At 40.8% G+C, this 19,813-nt stretch overlaps 1 protein-coding gene across 1 annotated transcript; it reads right to left on the bottom strand.

Annotated features, from left to right (window-relative positions):
• Positions 1-925: 925 nt before the first annotated feature.
• TMEM192 (transmembrane protein 192) lies at positions 926-18,201 on the bottom strand. Its single transcript, XM_061445194.1, has 6 exons — positions 18,016-18,201; positions 15,285-15,476; positions 10,979-11,243; positions 8,805-8,939; positions 4,518-4,620; positions 926-2,570 (listed from the first exon to the last, which is right to left on the bottom strand). The coding sequence occupies exons 1-6, from the start codon at positions 18,199-18,201 to the stop codon at positions 2,447-2,449; spliced, it is 1,005 nt and encodes a 334-aa protein (XP_061301178.1). The 3' UTR covers positions 926-2,446.
• Between the last annotated feature and the right edge of the window lie 1,612 nt (positions 18,202-19,813).

Below are 19,813 nucleotides of genomic sequence, written 5' to 3'. Positions count from 1 at the left end.
ACACTGGCAGGAAGAAGTGGGTGTCCACCACTGAGCAAGTCTACAACATCCAGCATGCCACACCACACTGTTTTGCCTTGACATCATACAAAGCAAGTAGCATGACCATGCACCTTGTGCCCAGGCAGGGAGCTGCTGGTGGTTACCTGCCCCTAGAGTGCAGCAGGGGCTGTTTTTGCACCATCTGGTGCAAAGATGCCAGCAAGGGCCTGAGAGCTGACACACACTTCTCAGTGTGCGCTGTCCTTGCCATGCTCTGGTAGCTCCCACTCAACTCTTCATAGTCCTACCATGGCCAGCTGGTAGAAAGTGTTCAGGGTGAGCTGATGTGATCTGTGCCCTGCACAGGCGTGAAACCCCCCTTTATTTTTAAGCTTAAAGATACTAACAAAACAAGACACAGTGGCAGTGTAATAGCTGATATAAAAATGGGGGTTCATTGTTGCAAGTTGTTGATAATTTGTGTACTTAAGAGCTATGAACTACAAAAGGCAACATGTTCACATAACAGCAACCTGCACTCCACTTTTCAGCGGGCATGCTCCATAGAAAGCAGTACTGCTGGTTAATCCAAGTTTCTCCTTAAGCAGTCATGAAGGAGAGAAGGACAGTATCAGCAATGCCCTCAAAATACAGTGAAGTTGTTCTGCTACACTATGAAGCTATTCCTCTATGAAAAAGAGGAATTTCTCTGAGAAAAATAAGAGTAGCAGAGAAAGCCTGAAGTGTGATGGCAAAACAATACCCAGGAAAAAAAAAAAACTGAACCTAAGCTTCAGAACAAGAACTCAGCTAGCCTTGTCATAACAGGTTTTGGCTAGTTTAAGCAGCAGAATTGTGCTGCTAGAACTCCAGCATAGCAAAATCAGCACAGTCTGGAAGTCTTCACCAGCTGTACATGAGCCTAGAAATGACAGGATTCACATTCTTCCTTAGTTGCATTTATTGTGCGTGAGCTTCACAGTCACATTTTACTGCTTTTCATAGAAATCATACAAATTGATACATACAATCACATCAAAATTTGAGTTCTAAAAACAAAACACATTTGTATTCCTTACGGATACACTATAAAATCTTGGCTGCATTTTCTAGAAAAAACAGTTAAAGAGAACAGTCTAGTGTTGGATAGCAGCAAACCCTCCAATATTTATTGTATTCCATGGGGACAATCCCCATGTTTGTTGCTAATTAAACATTTGGTTATTTCTAAAGTTGTGCTCTAGGACACAGTAGGATGGATTCATTTTCTTTTGTTTTTCTTACATTCAAGCACAAGGCCACTCATGAAAGCTGCCTTCTCAGTTTTGACTAGCAATTACCCTGTCCCCACAGAGGCATTGGCTTCTAAAATAGTTCTTGGTCTACACTGGTAGACAAAAGTAATACCCAGAACAGAACTGTTCTTCCACCTGCATTCACAGTAAGCCCATGAATAGAACCAAAAATTCTTGTTTCTTCAACTTCTGAAAGACCTGTCTTCTGCTGCTTTTCACCTCCCCACATACATTTAACTTTAAATCAAGATGCTGATATTTTTTTTTGAAGAGTCAAAAGAAGGAGGAAAGATGTACCTGATGCATCTTTAACAGGATCTTTAAATACATTCAACACAAGTTAGTTACAACATCAAAACATCTTACTCAAGTATTTTTGTATTAAGTTAGTTCAGTTGGCAGGAATCTTGTTGATCATTAGCTGAACACAGACTCCTAGTAATGGGAAAGTCATCATCCCTGAAGATCCCTCTTACAGGTTTTCAAGTCAGAATTCTGACCAACTGCTCATATTGCTTATCATGGCATTATTTTGTACCACACACTTGTGAAATCTGCTATTCTAGGACACCTACCACTATTTTTTAACTCCTAAATCAGATGCCAAATTTCCCCACTGGCACAAGTAACAGTTTCATTCCTCTCCTTGACAAAAAGGGAAAAGGAGTCTGATCTAGAAAGAATCTACCTTGTATAGGATTACTGAAGTGCACCACCTCTAACATTAGAAGTAATGAGACTCTGTGACAGACCACATCTAGCCTCAGCTTCAGCACTAGGAACTGAAAGGACATCCTTTGCAACATCAGATTTTTCTAGATAACAAATCTGTATTCTAAAAATATAAAAATACTTGGTAGTTTGAAGCTTAAAGGTTACAGCAGTACAAAATAATAGCAACAATTGAACAACATTAAACCCTTACTCCCAGTCCAACTTTAACCTGTTAGGAATTAAAAATTCCATGAAGCTCCGGAACTTTTTCTCAGCACTGATGATTTGAGGAGAGCCAGAGTGTCCAGTTGTAACAGGTATATAGTGTACGCAGAGCTCATCTTTCCATTTCTAGTTCAAAACGTGAAATATGATTGAAGCAGAGTCATCTGTACAAATCTGTCTGGATATTACATTACCTCATGTTCCCTCTAGAGCTCCAGCAGGAAATTCTGTTAAGTTTTAATCTGCTGAGATGTTAGCGCCAACAGTCTCTTGCTGAGCAGTGCGTTGTGTCGCTGAAGATACTCTATTACGTCTCCTTGCTTTTCAACTATCTCTTCTAAACTTGAATTTTCCCTTGAAATAAAAATACAGATTTCAATAACAGCAACTTTCCAATAGATGAAGTGTCAACTAATTAATACTTAAAGAAGTTACTTTCTTCAGTTTTACTTTTCTTGATCTCGACCAACTTTTGAGGGAGGAGGGAAACCTACATCTTTACGTTTAACTTCCATTTTGCATGAGAAGGCAGAAAAAGTTTGGCTAAACGTCATGCCATAGATACACAATAAGGTTATGCATTTCCAGGTAGACAGCTACAGAAAAGCTTAACTAGTATGAGGGTTCTTACTGTTTAACAAACTTAAAGTTCTTGAGCAAGACATGCTAGAATTGTACTAACAAAGAAACCCATGGCACCTTTTACACAAGCATTAAGAAGTTTATTTTAAGCAGGCACAGTATTTTTATTCAGCAGCAGGGATCATAAGCTGTGCACAATAGCTTTCTTGACTAACCTGCAGCAGTATACATGATACTACTACATACAGCGATATCTTTCACAATAACAGCATCAGTTCTTCAAAAATGCTGATGACAGCTGGAGTGGAAAAAAGCTTTGATCCAATTAAAAACTTCCTTCCAGCTAAACTGGAAAAACTGAAGAAAACATGTTTTCTAGACAAAAACCTTGCAACAGTAACCAGTAATGTGCAGTATCAACTTAAAGCACCAGAAGAGGTCCTGGTCAACAGCATAGGTCGTAGAGGTCATATTAAAAAAAACATTCTATAACCAGGGTCAACTGAAGGGCTGACAGGATTCACTTTTCAATAGACCTTAACTCTCAAGGGATGGAGAGGCAGAGTTGTATAGAGCTGAATTAAAGTAACTGTTTTGCAATCAGTTCTTAGAGGAAGTTTGCACTCTTTAATCAAAAATAATCAGTCTTTTCCTCAAATGGTCATTGTTGCAGACTCATTCCCTGGGCATTCACGGATTTCTCAGGGGAGAAGCTGACTGAGAAAGGAATGAGATCCACCGTGCATTCACTATGGTGCTTATATCAAGATGGAAGTCAGACATTGTATCAAAAATCAAGACAACTGTAAATCCTTCCTGTATCCTGGACATCTACTTCCAAGTTCCATAAAAGCATATGTGTGTTGCATTTGTCACACCAAGGGAAGTGCCGAGTATAAGTCATCACTGCACTTCCACTTTTTACCAAGGCAGCAAAAAGCAAGTCATGCTGGATTAGAAAACTCCTAAGTAAATTCCTATATGGAAATCCATATTCATTTTTGTTTTTTAAGTCACATTAGACTCATGTCAGTAACTGGAAGATGTTCAAGCAGTGAGAAGGTACAAAGGCCCAACAAGCAATCAGTCTCAGTGCTTGAGAGCTTCCTGTTGAATAGCTTGTCTCACTGTGTTTCCTTACCTCCTCTTACCCTACCCACCTTAAAAGTTCCTTCCCAAACTGTAAATATATTCCAAATTCCTTGCTAGAATCTAATGTCCAACTGCTGGCACAGAACAAAGCTGCAAAGCTTTCTTCATGTATCAACTGCCCATAATATATTTCCTTCCCTGAAAGAACTGGCTGAAGAAGCTAGGCTTCTGTAGGCATACTTTAAGTAACAGTATAGGACACCAGTAACTTTCCTCAAACTCCCATATAAAGTCAGCTAACCAGATTAAGCACAGTTATTTCTGTTAAAGATTTATGCAAACAGCCATAAATGGTAGAGTAACTTCTGCCCTCATGTTTGAAGATTTCTGTATCATAACAAACTACAGTTACTATGTAGAAAGTACAGGGTTGTGCTGCTTCTCATTTATGCCCATAAAATAGCAGTCCTAAGTGTATAGTTTACTCCAGACCTATTAGTCCCACCTCTTCTTTGGTTGCCATATTTAAGATTATACAAGACTACAGAATGTAATGCAATTACAGCAGCCAGCATTACTTATATGCTACGGCTGAACACAGCACAAGATTAACATAGAAAATCTCACCTGAAACCAATTTCTGAGGTAATGTGACTTGGGTAGGCATACATCTTTTCTTCTTCAATTATGTCAGGTCTTGGCTTGGCACGATTGAAGTTGCTTATCTTCACTGCAACAAAGTTTCATAAATTAGTTGGAAAGCAACCAAAAAAAAAATTCCCAAAACCCCAAACAAGAAAAGCTTTACCCCAGGCTCCAAAATTTTAAATACAAAAAAAATCTAAAGGAGATGGTTATAAGATTGCCTTAGGATAGGAGATGGAAAGACGATAAGGGAATCAAGGGAGTGGGGAGGAAGGAAAGAAAAAAGCAGAATCTCTATCTGCTCCATTTCTGGAATGGCTTTGAATACAAGTTAGGGGTGGGATATTTTTTTTTTTCTTGGAGGGCTGGAGGGGTGTGTAGTTGGGTTTTTTTTTTTGTTTGTACTGTTTTGTTTTTTTTTCCCTCCTTCTCCTTAGTCCTGGTGCTTAAATGACCACAGAGAAAGCATAAATGGGGGGAAGCTTGAGTGTACTGTAAAATTTAATCTATCGCCTAAGAGAGAGTGAAAACTCAGTTGCCTTTGAGAGGGTACTGAGATTTGAGTCTCCAAATTCAGGCCACAAATTAAGCAACCTGCCATAGATACCAATATCTAGGTCAGAATTTAAGTTAAACTCTTTGATAAATACCATTTTAACCAGAGTGCCTCTAATGAAGCACAGCTTGTCTGCCGGCGCTAAAACTAGGGCAGACTTGTTACAGAAAGCTGGAGGGGCTCAGTTCAGCTTCACACTGTGAACCTTGCAGTGCTGGCTATCAGAAGTTTAAGACTCAATTTAAACTGATGTGGAATGTGAATGGGTAGGGGCAAGAGAAGCTGTAGATACCCTTTGCATTATTTCTGGAAGGAAGCTGAAAACATTTGAAACCATCCAACATAAGATTCTGATTCAGGAAATGTACTGAAAGATCTGGAGTACGTATTTCAGGACTCTGCAGGTCAGGCTGCTTGTGAAGAAATACATCTAATTACAGTCCAGCTCCATGAGAAATCCACACTATTGCAGCAGAGTAAGACTGTCCTTACAAGTCAATAATATGATGGGGTTTACTACAGGCCACCCTGCTAAAACAATGCTAAGACCCTCCAGAGGTTAACTACAAGTTAGGCTCAAAGGTTAGTTATTTCTATGATAGTATTCCTCGACAAATAAAGCCATGAAGGAATGGATGTGGAATTCCCAACATGAGTTGTTTGTGGGAATGTTAGTCTTTTATTCAAGTGATATTAGAAGTATGTAAGAAAGTCATTAAATACATATATTTAGTAAACCTTTTAAAGCCTGACTCCCTGTCCTATCAATAACAAACTTAGAATAGTAAGCTGACATTTAGAGCTGTCTGTATCATACTTCATTCCATGCACATTTACCTCACTTGAGCAATTTATATATGTCAAGCCTGTTATAAGTCAATCATAGCAACTCCCTGTATATTTCTGAATCCCTGCCTCTGCATCCTACAGCTATATATACACACACTGCTGAACGGAAATATTTTTTTTAAAAGGCAGTAGTACTTCACAGGACATTAGGCAGCATACAATTCATAAGATACATCAACCTTCTACAGGTAAGAATTTACACCTCATGCTGTTAGTTAACTAATAATTCCACTGGGGGGGGGAGGAGTCTATGAACTGGTGCTACCTTCCCTCCAAAACTGAGGAGTAACATACTAACACAAGAAAGAATTCCTAGTGCAAAGTGACCTTACTCTGCCCATTGTTGTTAAGCAACATTAGCTGATACTATCTTAACAATGGTATCTAAGTGCTTGCCTTGGATTGGGGCACACCAACCCTGGGCAGAGGACTGCTCTGAAAACTATCCTACTGAAGAAGCTTCATGCTTTTCCATCCAGGCACATACTCAGCTCAGAGAAAAGAGCACCCGTGTCACCACTACAAATTCTCCAGCTATTTTCAAAACTGGCCAAATAAATTTGTTTTCTTTGGTATAGCTTTAGCTTGATGCTTAAAAACTTAAAAACCTAAGACAACCTACCACTGCACACAGAAGACACAAATGCAGTCTCTGAGCTTAACTCAGCATGGTAAGCAATGGATGGAAAACAAGTTACACTACCTACTGGAAAGGGCAGCCTAGCATGACTGGAAGGCCTCATATTGAGGGTAAGAGTTCACCCTAGTTTTGCACAATAGAATTTAGAGAATGAAGCTTCACACTGTTCTTTTGAGGCTGATGAGGAATAAGGCAGCTGTTTTCAAAAAGGAACTGCCTTACTCCTTCCTATTAATGCAGCTCTACCCCTTCTTCCCCTTAACTCCAGGGCTCATTAGATCCTCCAAGCCTCAAACTGGAAAATAAAGCATTACATTGCACCACTTCCTAGTATAAGCTGGTTAAAGAATCTGATGGTCACAGGAACTGGCACAGTACAAGCTAGGAAACAAGACCCTTCTGGTGACAAGTAACCAGAAAGACAGAGAGCTCTTAAGGAATTCAAGGCTCAAACCTTAACCTAACCTTTCCTGCCAGCATAACAGGTACATAGTGTAGCTCTTTGAGCTCCAAGAGCCCTCAGGGGTGAAGAAGAAAAAAAGAATAAAAAAAAATGCATTTCACTGGAATTCCTGAGGTTCTATTAAAGTTCTGCAGTTTATCTCTTATTTCCTGAGTTTCCCAGGAAAGTAAGTATGCTTATGCAAAGAAGAGATGATCTCCAGCATTCTTGGAATAGTTCTCTAGGACTGCCATGCTTGTGATCCCTCATCATTGCCTTTATTCCTCTAGAGGACAGTCTACTTGAGCCACGCTGGTCCATTCAAAGGAAAGTCAGAAAAGCCTACAGCATTCAGACTTCTGCACAGTTGTAAGAGGAAGATGTAGTTTAGAGCCCAGACCTTATTTCTTGTTGCATTTTGATTTCAATTACTGTTGCAGAAGAGTTATTAGATTTTTTTCCCTAGATGACGAAGCTACTTATCAGCATTTCTTTGTGCATCATTAGATTACTAAGAAGATAGCAAAGTTTCCTTCGCCAAAAGAAAACTGCATCCTAGATTACCAATTATGAAATCACAAGAATCAGGTTAAGACAAATATCTCATCATCACAGAAATGGCTTTTACTTTTTAAGCTTCATGCAGTCCTGAAGGAGGCATTTCCACTCTCCATCCTACTATTTGAATAAAAGTCAGGAGCAAGCTATAAGTTTTGCCCATTAGTTTTGCTCTCCCTACCCTACCTCAGAGAAACCACCGATACCAAGGCCACTTAGCTAAGGCATCATCTCCCTGTTTGCGCCTGTAAATCAGGAAGCAGCACTATAAACTAACTCAAGAGCAGAAACTGCGTATAACTTAAATAGACATGGACTGCACAGTAAACATCTCCGTTTTTCTTCAGGTAACCAAAAATATTGAATTTTTTAGTGTCTTGTACCTTTCCAGTGTTTAGCTTTTTTTTCCCAACCTAGGTATTTGCATTAGAGTTGAAAATTATTTGGGTTTACGGCTTGCATTAAGATAGGATCAGAGGAAGCTACCTGGTTCAAACATTTATTAATGAACTTCAGATAGTTCTTCAGTAGTTTAATGGAAAGAGGTTTACCAACTCTTGGCAAGTTCACACCAAATCTAAGAACAGATAACCTTACAAGCCAACAGTGAAGTACAAAGCGATGCCCCAGTTTCATGAAGCAGTACCTTATTTCAGTATTAGCACAGATTCCAAAAGCCACAATTTTTAATTTTCAGTTTTTTCTTAAATATTCAGTAGAGGGAAATTCCATTTTAGTGACAATGAGGAATTGTGTGGGATCAGGGAAGGAAGAAAACACTGGAGAGTAAAGCACAATCACATTATCAACTATGCAAGTCCCACATGTAAATCCAAGAAGCAGTTCTGATTAAGCCAGATAGCTCTTAATGTATCAGAGCTTGTGCTGAATGCATTTGAGAACACACTGCTAAACAGATAAGCCTGTTTACAGAACGCTTTTGCAAAAATTATACTTTTATAGCCACTTCACTGGATCAACAGCTTCAAGGTAACATGGAACCTTTACTTAGGAGCACTTGGAAATCAAATCAAGACTGAAAACCTTCCCATTTGTTTTGGATTTACCTTACTTTTCCTTCTACAAGCACAGAATCATTCTGCATTTGTAGTTGCAGTAAAATGCCCTGGGGTATCCCAAGTGAGCTACTGTGAGGGCAAACAGAACAGTGGAGTAGCAGCTACAGTAAGTCTCATTCAAGAAGGCAAAAATTGCCTCTCTCACCTGTGTAAATCACTAAGCATGTCAGTGAGCTAATCAGTTCCAGGCCCAGGACTCCCAGGATAAGATACAGGTACACTTTACTGTGGTCAGGAAAGGAATGCTGCATTGACAGAATCAAAAGCAGGGCTGTATTACCTAGAAAACAAATGTAATATTTTACAGTTGTAACAATGTCATTAGCTGTTGAAAGTAACTTAGTGCTCTCTCATTCCCAGTGTCTGAATTAGCCTGCAACATCTCCATAATGCTTTTCATTTCATATCATACCTGCCTCTTTGGGAAGTTTCCTAACATAGGTGATGCAAGCTTACAACTGCTGGCAGCAAAATGAGGTTTTGTTTCAGAATTTGTTTGTAGTGGTAGAGAATTACAAGTTTTCCTATAGGTTTCCTGACTTAAAAAACAAGTGGAAAAAATGCACTCAAAATACCTCATACACATGTATGGGCTTAAAGAGTTTCTAACCTTTCTGCTACCCATTCCCAAAACTGCTTGGAAACTATTTGTTTCTTTCAATTCCTAATAGCTTAGATCAGTCAGTTCAAAATCAGAGCATGTTTTCCTTCAGGTGGGGGAGGCTCGAGTGTATTTAAGTGAGGGTAGCAGAGCGAAAATGCAAACACTTTCATTTCACAGGGAGATACTTACATAGGTTTCTAGTTGCCTAGCTATTTTAATACTTACAAGTTACTGAAAGTTTAGCTGAAATGAGAACAATTGGTCAAGGAACACAGAGTGTTGAGTTACAGACCTAAAACGTTTTTAATTCTTTACACAATCTCTTATCTTGATACCAAGTGTGACAGGTTCTCTTCTTTTCTGTTAATACACTTGGTGCTTTATCCAGACACTTGTATTAAGACCACTGATGTAGCCAGGGAACTGCACAGCCCTGTTTCATGCTGCATTATATAACTGAACTGCCAGGATGGAAGTGTCATCAGCTGCAATTAGCGTGGCAGGCACCTTCTGAACTACAGATGATCTACATCAAAAGTCTACAGCACACAACTGATTGCACCTAAACTGTTGACACATGCCCAGAATTTGTCTGATAGGGGAGCAGTGGGCTCCACCCAAGACTGCAAACAGGGCTAAGTATTCCAGACTAAATAGCATTAGACTGAAGTAGCCCTTTTACCCTTTTGAAACAAGCTTAAGCGCCAGCTGTAGCCTGACTTTGTTACTGCACTCCAAACACATCTTTATCTTCAGAGCTCTATCTAGTGGCCAGAGCCTGAAGTTTTGCACATTTGAGTAGCTCTTTTAGTGACTGGGCAGAAAGCAAGCTAAGGTTTATATAAAGCAGGACTAGGTAACTTATCAATTCTCGTGAGAAAATTTCTACTCCAGTTATTCAGAAAATCCACAGGAGAGAGGTGGGGTTATAAGAGGCAAAAATGTTGTAAAAGCCACCACTGTTCCCTTTTCCACCGCTATTTATATGTGAAAAAAAATCCCTTCAAGTTATATTTGCTGAGGTAGTTTGTTAGAAAACCTACAACCAGTTACTTGTACCACCACTTATTCTGGCTTCACTCGCAATATACAATATACAGTGCTAAACCACTCTTATACACCATCCTTTCTCCATAGAAAGTTGGAGGGAAAAAAAAAAAAGCAGTCAGAAGTAGAGATGAATATTACACACAGCCCCACTGAAGATCAGCAAATTGCTTATTTTGCTGATTTCAGACAGCTGTTGAACAACAGGCAATTCATCTGTTTCTACATGAACTGATGAGCTTGAAGCAAGTAGCACACTTCCTGGAAGGACTAGCACTCTTCCCACATATCCAGCTAGATATGTGTACACAAATTGAGTACACAAATATGAGTACACAAATTGAGATCACTGGCAGCCAAACACAGACCTGGCTGGCTGAACATTTTATGCCTGAAGACTAGATGCAAATGCCGAGCTGTTTTACTCAACTTCATTTTTCCACTAGAAGAGCTCTTTACAACATGCATCTGGCAGGCCAGAAAGGCTAGCCAAGAAGTCCACCTGATTAAAATACCCTATATAAATGCATATTATATATTATGAGCTTTTAAAAACCTGCCTATGAGGATTTATAAACAAACTGTTCAGTCTTTTCTTGTATCATAGTTTAAAGCTTAGAATAAAAAAAAAAACAAAACAATAAAACAGGAAAACAAATTCACTTTACCTGTGGAGTGTATCAGCAGTGGAAGCCTTTTTAGGCATCTTGTGGATCGGTATATTGAGAAGTAACCTCTGCTTCTGACTTTACTGTGATGGTGCTGGATGTATCGTTCAAAAAAAACATGCAGAGTCCACAGAATTACTTTTGCAATGATGATGACAGTCTGCACTTTAAGTGGGTGAGTATAGTTTCCAGGGCATTTATCCTGATTTGGATTGGGGTAAGAACAAAACATGGCTGCTAAAAATGCTAGAACAACAAAAGCAACCTGGAAGAGAGAAAAACCACTGAAAGTCAACATTTGACTACATATACATAAAAAATATATACATAAAGACAGGCTTATGTAATTTATTCATCATACATTACTAAATTAATTTTATTAGAGTTGAAATAATATACAAAACATTAGACAATTACTACAACCACTACAAGTCGTTCTGGGAACATACTGGTGACCGAAACTGCCAAGTAGCAAGATTGCCTTCCAGGATGGTAACCAGTTTCCCGCAAAAGAGAGCTGAGAATTACCACTCTTCCCAGAATTTCCTCTAAAGCAATTTTACTGTTCCTCAAGTCTCCCATTCACAGTGAACTTATATTTCTAGATCGTCTTTTCTATGCTGTTTCACTTTGAGGGGAATACTTCCTCAAAAAAAAAAAACCAAAAAAAAACAAAAAACCCCAAGAAACCAAAAAAAAACCCACATCTTTTTAGACTCAGTTACACTTCTTATTGCTTTGCAAGTCAGCCTCATTTTCTTGGTTTAGTCTAGGTTTCTTTAAATTGACATAAGTGAATGTCAACACTTAACTGGACCCATTGAAGATAATCACTACATTCTGACATTAGAAAAAAGTGAAACATTATAGCAATTTAAAGCTAATTATTAATACTGGGTAGGCATCTTTGCCAGTTGGCAATCTCTTTAGTGTATTTACTACCTCCCCCCCCCCCATTTTGCTCAGAATTTGTTAGAAGGATTATAGTCAAATTGCGTATATACACTTATCGCTTCAGACTAGTGTCATTATGCCATAACTTGTTCTGTTTTCTAAACTTTGCTCTAAATTTTCAGCATCAGCAATTTTTTGGCCAACTGGAAGAGTCCTGGGTGCATGTTATCTGGGATATATGTATAAACACAGGGTTTGTTTAGTCTTTATAGAACTTTATCATACAAAGTACTGTTTTCATTTCAGTAAATAAGAATGATACTTTCTCATCCTGCTTCATTCTACAGAATTGAAATATTTTAAAAACAGAACCGAGAACAAAAACAACTCTTACTAAAACAGAAGTAAATCAAGAACTTCTAAATACAACAAAATCAATTTGCCTCAAGCCTGCAAAAGTCTAATACTTATAGTATACTTAGCTTAAAAAAAAGCACCAAACACATCAAGACTAAAGATGGAGGAAGGCATCCAATTTTCATTTGCTATCTTATGTATCCACAGAATTAAGTAAGGAAACAAAGAGCCCACCACCCTCTTGAACTCATTTTTCATTTTTTTGTTACTTCTCAAGCAACTTTATTCACATAAATTAACCTTTCAGAACCCTTAATAACTCTCAATACAAACTGCCCTTAGCTTGCTGTGGTTGTGAACAGAGTCGTGCAACTGGGAAGGGAAGAAAGAAGGGGGAATAACTCACAGAATCACCAATACCCAAGGGAAGCACTATAGAGGACAGACACAGAAGGCATGAAGGGAATTAAAAAAAAAAAGTGTCCTATATTATCGATAAGACCATTACTTCAAATACAAATTAAATCCCAAATTGAGATTGGTTAAATTGCTAGATTAAGTCAAATAAAAGGGTGGTTTCTCAAAGCATTTATTTAATCTATTATTTTACCACCTCCTTTTCTTACAAAGCTAAAAATAATCCAGCTAACCCACATTTTTAGTCCATTTACTATTTGGTTTGCTATTTTAGAACAGTTAACACATCCAGTTCTACTCCCTCCAGCTGTTTGGAATCTATTTAAAGACAGAAAATGGCTACATTAAGTCAATGCAAGCAGGAATGGCCTAGCACTGTAGCTCTGCTAATCTGCTACAGCAGCATATGTGTACAGAGGAAACACGTAGCTGGGATTAAGAGTGGCATTTGTTAAAAATATGATTTTGCTTACATTTTGGAAAAGTCCAACAGCATGCGCTTTACTCCAGTATAAAGGATTTCAATATAAAAAAAGTATTTAGATAAAAAGTCACATTTAAATTCAGTTTTGTGTATGTGCATACACAGAGAAGATTAAGGAAAGGCAGGGTTAATATAAAGGAATTTTCTAACCCATACACTTCATATTGCTCTCCAGACTCTCCTGATAGGAGCTAGAAGCCTGCAGATAAGCAAGGCTTGGCAAAAGAAAAGCCACTCAAAACCCCCACCCTATCACACTCCAGCATATCCTATACATAGCTCAGAATTGTATGTAACCAGGCAGCTGCACCAAACCAGCTACATTGCCAACTAATTCCATTTCTTGGTACAGTAGGGTGGAGAAGAAATGCTCCAAGTTTATATATAAATTACTTTAGAGATTAATTACAACAGTACCACATAACACTATGGTGGTTTAACTTCTCCAGGATACTCATCCCTTTGGTAGACTGTCAATCAGAAGCTAACCTGGTGTCTCCACATCCCACAAGGCTTGTGGATGTTCACAGAAGCAGCCAGGTAAGAAATTCTATAAGCTTATTTTTCCCCCATCCATCTTTCCATCAACAAATGGTACTATTTTATGTGGCAATTATAATGTTATATTTCACCAACAGAAAATGTTACTTCCCCATTTTGCTCCAAGGACCAACTGGCCATTGCAGCATGTTCAGCGACTGCAACAACACTTCACCTGGAGAAGTATGTGTTGACAGAGGCCTCAGCAATTTTCTCTCTCTTCACCTCCCCTCACTTCTCTCCATTTGGAGAGGAGAGGAAGTGGTGAGGACAGAAGAAACAGCAGTTTCCAGGGATCTGGGTGACTGACATTTGGCTACATCCATGATGTTAGTAGATAATAAGGACCTAAGGCTAGGTGGAAAAACGTCTTACTACCATAGCAGAATCTACCTTCTAATGCAGACCAAGTGCCATCCTAATGGCACCTCCTAGAGGAATGGGAAAGCAGTGAGACTGGATACAGAGTTTCCACTGGGAATTTTGGAAGTTTATTCAGCAGAACAGCAGAAGTCTTTCCTAAGCCTACTTGACAGTAGTAATATTAAGATCCTCTGAGATGCAAACAAAACATTTACTTCAAAAATTAGAAAGCTATGGTATATTGTTTGAACAGTTTAATGCAGCTGGTCAAAAAGAGACCTTAGAGGTTGCTATGTGCTTTTAAAGCTCTGGCAGAGTACGTCTTGCAGAGCATGTCTTGCAGAGCACTGGGCATGGCTTTTTTTGCTTGAGAGCAAATGAATCTCTGAAACAGCTAGCAATACATATATACATGTCTTGTGCACTCTGGCTTTATACATATACTACCTTTAGTGTTAGCAGCATTACAGAATCATTTAGGTTGGAAAACACCCTTAAGATAAGAAACTGTTTATCTAACACTGCCAAGTCCACCAATAAATCATGTTCGTAAGTGCCATGCAAGTACCATTTCAGTTAGATCCTATCATCAGATCTCTTCAACCTTCTTTCATGCTTGGTTTCCACATACAAAGCCAGCAATAAGCCTTCTCAGTTTACCAAGGATAAACACACTAAGCAGGAATCTGCTTCTGCCCATCAGCTTCAAGAAGGCCTTCCTACTGTGAGGTACAAGATTTCTACTTTATCTGTGCCTTTTACCCAGAATCCCCAGAAGTCAGATCAGGAAGTAACATTTGGATTCCTTTCTCTCTCCATTCACTACTCTGCAAAACCCCTGTAATAAATCCAACATTACTTGTTTAGTTATCATAAGAAACATCTTACACCTTCCCCCCGAATCAAGCTCAGCCTCAAGGAGGCATGGCACCAAAATTCTTAGCCCTCTATAACTAGTCTAAGCACTTCTACAGCAGTAATACTGCAAGTAGATTTCCAACAGCATGCTACTTAAAAGTCTTTTCTTCCTAACAAGATGCATCATAGCACATAGTGTTGACAAGCAATCAGAATAAGAACACAGTATGTAGCATATAAACACATACACTAACAAAATTCATTGGCAAATAGGGCTTCACTGGTTTGGAAGAACAACATATGCAAATCTCAGGAGAACTCCGTCTATATGAATGGTAAGAATTCGGAATAGTGACACCAAGTTTTCATAAGGAAACCATGCTTAAGACTTACATGTATTAGCAACAGAAAATTGGCAAGCAGAACTGCTGGGATAGCATGAAATCTTGGCCTTAGTTGGGAATGCAATGTATGAGATGATATAAGTGGTGCATCCAGTAGTGGATCATCTTCCAAACTCTGTGTTATTTCCAGGGAGCCCTGGAACATAAAGGAAGGGCAATGAGTAATAGCAACAGGTAAGCTCTAAAAGTACAAAATTTTAGCAATTTCCTGTTAACAAATCAAGCTTTCAGGGGTGGGGGAAATCCCACAAAAAAAAAAAACAACTCACCAAAAAAAAAAACCAGCCCAAAACTTACCTAGGTTAGTATCTTCAGACAAGCTCTTAAATTCTAGGCTCATCATAACTTTATGTGCTAGCTCAGTCCCTGAGGAACCTGACATTAATTTACTCCCCAACATTACTCTGGGCCTTCAGGAACCTTAGTCTTTAAAGTATATTAAAAGCATTTCAGCATCACTCCTGAGATATGCCTTAAGTAGAAGTAAGTTTATGTGAAAAGATGGGAAAAGTGACAATCATAAGACTCTCATATGCTTTATACAGGTACTACAAAAATCCTTGTTATTCTTACTTCTGTCCAACTACAGTTAGAAGCAGTAACAAAGCTGCAGTGTACCAGTATAGTTTCAAGTGATTCAGCCACTGACACTACTGGCATGTCAAAATGCCTGCACAGCAGTAGCTGAAACTGAACTGAGGAAAGAAAGCAGCAGCAGTTCAGAGGGAAGGTGATGTTACCAAGTGCTAAGCAAGACATTCTCTGCTTTCACTAGAAAGCATGTGCAGCCCTTACTTGTCATGTTAGTGCCATGCACTGGGGCTTTGATTTCACAAATCAGCAAGATGTTGTGGCTGTGTAAGTTTCCAGAAGTAACTTTCATTAAAAAAAAAGTATAACTAAGTATGGGTGGAAGGAAAACCCTTTCCTTGTGGATAAGGAACTTGCCCCACTGCTACACATCTGCTCCTTCCGGTCCAGGGCAAAGTCATTCAATCCACCTTAAGCTGAAAATACACAGTCACTATGAATGCTCAAACCCCATTCAGTGACATAGTAAGGGAAACAAGTTCCCCTCTTAGCATCTTGTCATGCCCTATGCTACCATTTGCTTGCTTCAAGATAAATTCAAGACTCTATGATTCCCAATCAAGTTTTGACTGCTCTTCTCCTGAGTGATGCCCAACCATAGCCCAGAAAGAAATAAAAAAGGGCAGACTCCATCCCACTCCAGAGTCCTTACTGTTCAGAGAGACATGCCAGATTCACTGGGTTATTTACTGGTTTTAAACTGAGAACTTGTCCTTGCCATAGCAGAAAGCAGCATAAGCCTCAAGGGACATGAGGCATATCATTCTTCTAAGCACTAACACAATAAGAAGTTCTAGGATTAGACCTAGGTTTATACTTCATATTAACTAGGACAATTGTAGATTGGCTCCCCAATATTATTTCACCTACAGACAGCTAGCTACAGTGAAGGAACATCAAGGCTAATTTCAGTCAGCAATAATTTTTATTTTAGTACTGTGAATGCCACACTTGCCCAATCATAGAGGAGCGTAAACAGGCCTCCCTCATCCATCTGATGCCTTTTAATTAGCCTGGTCTTTAAGTGCAAACAACCCTTGCTGAAATACCTGCATGCTAAGAGGACCTCTTACTGCAGGACTAATGTTTACGAAAGGCATTTCTCTTATGTCACCGACATAAAATCCAAAATAAAGAGCACATAGATGCCCTCTATTCCTCATCTCCCATTTTCAGGGGTCAGGGATAATTTTAAGCTTCAAAAGCAAGAGTGCGGGACAAGCACTCCAGCAGTCGCGACATCTTGCCTCATTCTTTCCTATCACAGGATTAATTGCACAGTTAACAGCTAACACCTCCCAAAGACAATGACAGTAGGCCAGTATCCTTTGTCTCAGGGGAACAGGTGAGCTCAGCATTTCTGCAATACTATGCCAGATCACCACACTCCCTCACAGATAGAGCATTATTAGAACATGTTTGATGATGTTACTTACTGCTAGACCAGCTATAGTCCATCTTTGCATCCTGAAATACAACCAGCATTCAGAAGCTCTGACATATGACATAATTTCTCTAAGTAGGTATTACAGGCAATGTGGGGAGGAAGGGAACTAAAGCAAATGATGATTCCACACAGGTAATCTGGCATTAAGACAAATTTAGTAAGTGTCCTAATTGGGAAAAACAGAGGTTTCATTGTTAAGATGCATCAAAACACCTTAAAAAAAACAAACAGCAAAAAAACCCAAAACAAACAAACCAAACAAACAAACCTCCACCAACAAAACCTAAACCACAAAACCCAAAACCGAACAGGCCTTTCTATTAGGCAATGATGTCACCACAGGCATGGGTTAAGGCTTCAGTCTCTTGGCTCCCTGGTCCACTCCCAGCATGTGACCACCAGCACCAGAAGGGCAGGAAGCAGGCACAGGCAGAGCCAGGGGCAGCAAACCCTGCCCGCCCCGGCTTCCCGCACGGGGTGGGACTACAGAGAAACATTGCTCGTCAGTTTGTTGGTGGCGCCGTAGACAATCATTGACACGCGGTGCTCACAGCACATAAACCAAAGATAACGCTTACAGGACTTGTCAGCTGAAGAAGGTAACCCAGAAGAACTAAATCCACAGGAACGGCCTTGATTAAATTAATAACCACCATTAAGAACAGCCGCACACCCAAGTTACTGGGGTACTACAGGTTCGGACGGGTGAGTGCAGCTCGGCCCAGCCAGGGAGGGTCCCCGGCACCTCCTGACTTCCGAAGCGGCCATCTACGAGACGCCTCGACCGGAAGAGGACGACAAAGCCTGACACAGACAACAGCGGAAAGACGTGAAGGAAGAGACGAAGCGTAAAGCGAGGCGCCCTCATATCAGCGCCCACCACTAACAGCAGCCTGGCCGGTCACCCAGGCGGAACCACCGCCCGGCCCCGCTCCCGCCCACCACACAGGCCCGCACTCACGTTCTCCAAGTCCTGCTGCCGCCGCCTCCCCGCCGCCAGCGCCATCTCGATCCCCTACTCCACCGCCCCGGCTGTATTTAATCAGCACCCCGAGCCGGGAGCAGCCACCGGCGGGCAGGGGCAGGCGCAGACCCCACCACCCCGCCCACGCTGTTAGCGTCCCAGCCGCTATTGGGCCCAAGCTGCGCCGCAGCGCCAGCCCCGGGGCGGGGCCGCAGACGGCGGGCGGAGGGGCCGTAGCGGGGAGGGTCCTCGCCCGGGGGTAGTGGCTGAGGTGGAGTCCCGTGCTGTCCCCTCGCTTTCGGGTCCGGCCTGCCTCGGGCCGCGATTCTTACCCTGGAGCTGACGGCTTGACACGTCGCTGAGCAGGGGGCCGGGCTCGGGCTGTGTAAGGCAGCAGCCAGGGCCCCTCCCGGTGCCGCGTTCTCCCTTGGCGGTGCTCGGTCAGGTTGACTGGGCAGCCCAGGACTGAATTTAAAAAGAGAAATAGTTACCGCAGGCGCAGGGCTGGTGTCCTTGCAGGTCAGGTGGCTCAAGGTGCATCGCAGGGAGGGGAAAGGAGAATAGCCGCAGATGCCAGTCAAAACTGTGGGTATAAAGGCAGCGTAGTGTTGCATTCTGCTTGCTGTGCAGAGTATTTTCCCATCTCCAACTGTCTTGCAGGGACTTCTTGAGGAAGGGAGGGAGTCTAAGCAATTATTTCCAGTTGATGTCTTTTGCATGAATGTGTCTGGTTGTCCCTTCAAACAACAGAAATTTTTCATAGAATAGCAGGTTCGAAGGAGGCCTCAAAGATCATCTGGTCCAACCTTTCAGGCAAAGCATGACCTAGACTAGATGTCCCAGGCCTCTGTCCAGCTGAATTTTAAAAGTGCCCAGTGTTGAGGAATCCACCATTTCCCTGGAGAGATGATTACAATGGCTGATTGTTCTCGTGGTGAAAAATTTTCCTCTTGTATCCAGTTGGAATCTCCCACAGAGTAACTTGTGCCCATTACCCCTGTCTTTTCCATGTGATTCCTTGTAAAAAGGAAGTCCCCATCTTCTGTGCAGCCACCCTTTAAATGATGCAACATGATCTCCCCTGAGGCTTCTTCTCTTAAGGCTGAACAAACTTGGCTGTCTTGGCCTCTCCTCATACTACAGGCTTCCCAGTCCTTTTATCATTTTTATGGCTCCCTCTGCACCCTTTCCAGCCTGTCCACATCTTTTTTGAATAGTGGGGACCAAAACTGAACACAGTGTTTCAAGTATGGCCTGACAAGCACAGAGCAGCACTCTGCGGGTGATGCCCTTGTTCATGTTGATGCTAACAGCATCCTGTTGGCTTTCTTTGCCACAGCTGCACACTATTCACTCACATGGAGCTGCTTGTCCACCAGAATCCCCAGGCCACTTTCCATAGAACTGTTCCCTAGACAAGTAGATCCCAGTCTGTGCTGCACTCTTGGACTATGTTTACCCAGGTGCAAGACATTAGTCCTTGTTGAACTTCATCAGGTTCTTGTTATCCCAGTTA

This window comes from Pezoporus flaviventris, unplaced genomic scaffold, assembly GCF_033815535.1.
Source record: "Pezoporus flaviventris isolate CSIRO_AGI_PZ_B2104156 unplaced genomic scaffold, CSIRO_AGI_Pfla_v1 ptg000002l, whole genome shotgun sequence".
Taxonomy (NCBI): Eukaryota; Metazoa; Chordata; class Aves; order Psittaciformes; family Psittacidae; genus Pezoporus; species Pezoporus flaviventris.
This window is presented reverse-complemented; position numbering and strand designations above follow the sequence as displayed.

Coding starts and splice junctions, on each gene's coding strand:
- TMEM192 (XM_061445194.1), bottom strand. CDS start 18,201: ATGAGGGCGCCTCGCTTTACGCTTCGTCTCTTCCTTCACGTCTTTCCG. Junction 15,477..18,015: donor TCCGAACCTGTAGTACCCCA/GTAACTTGGGTG, acceptor TTGTACTTTTAG/AGCTTACCTGTTGCTATTAC. Junction 11,244..15,284: donor ATTTTCTGTTGCTAATACAT/GTAAGTCTTAAG, acceptor TCTCTCTTCCAG/GTTGCTTTTGTTGTTCTAGC.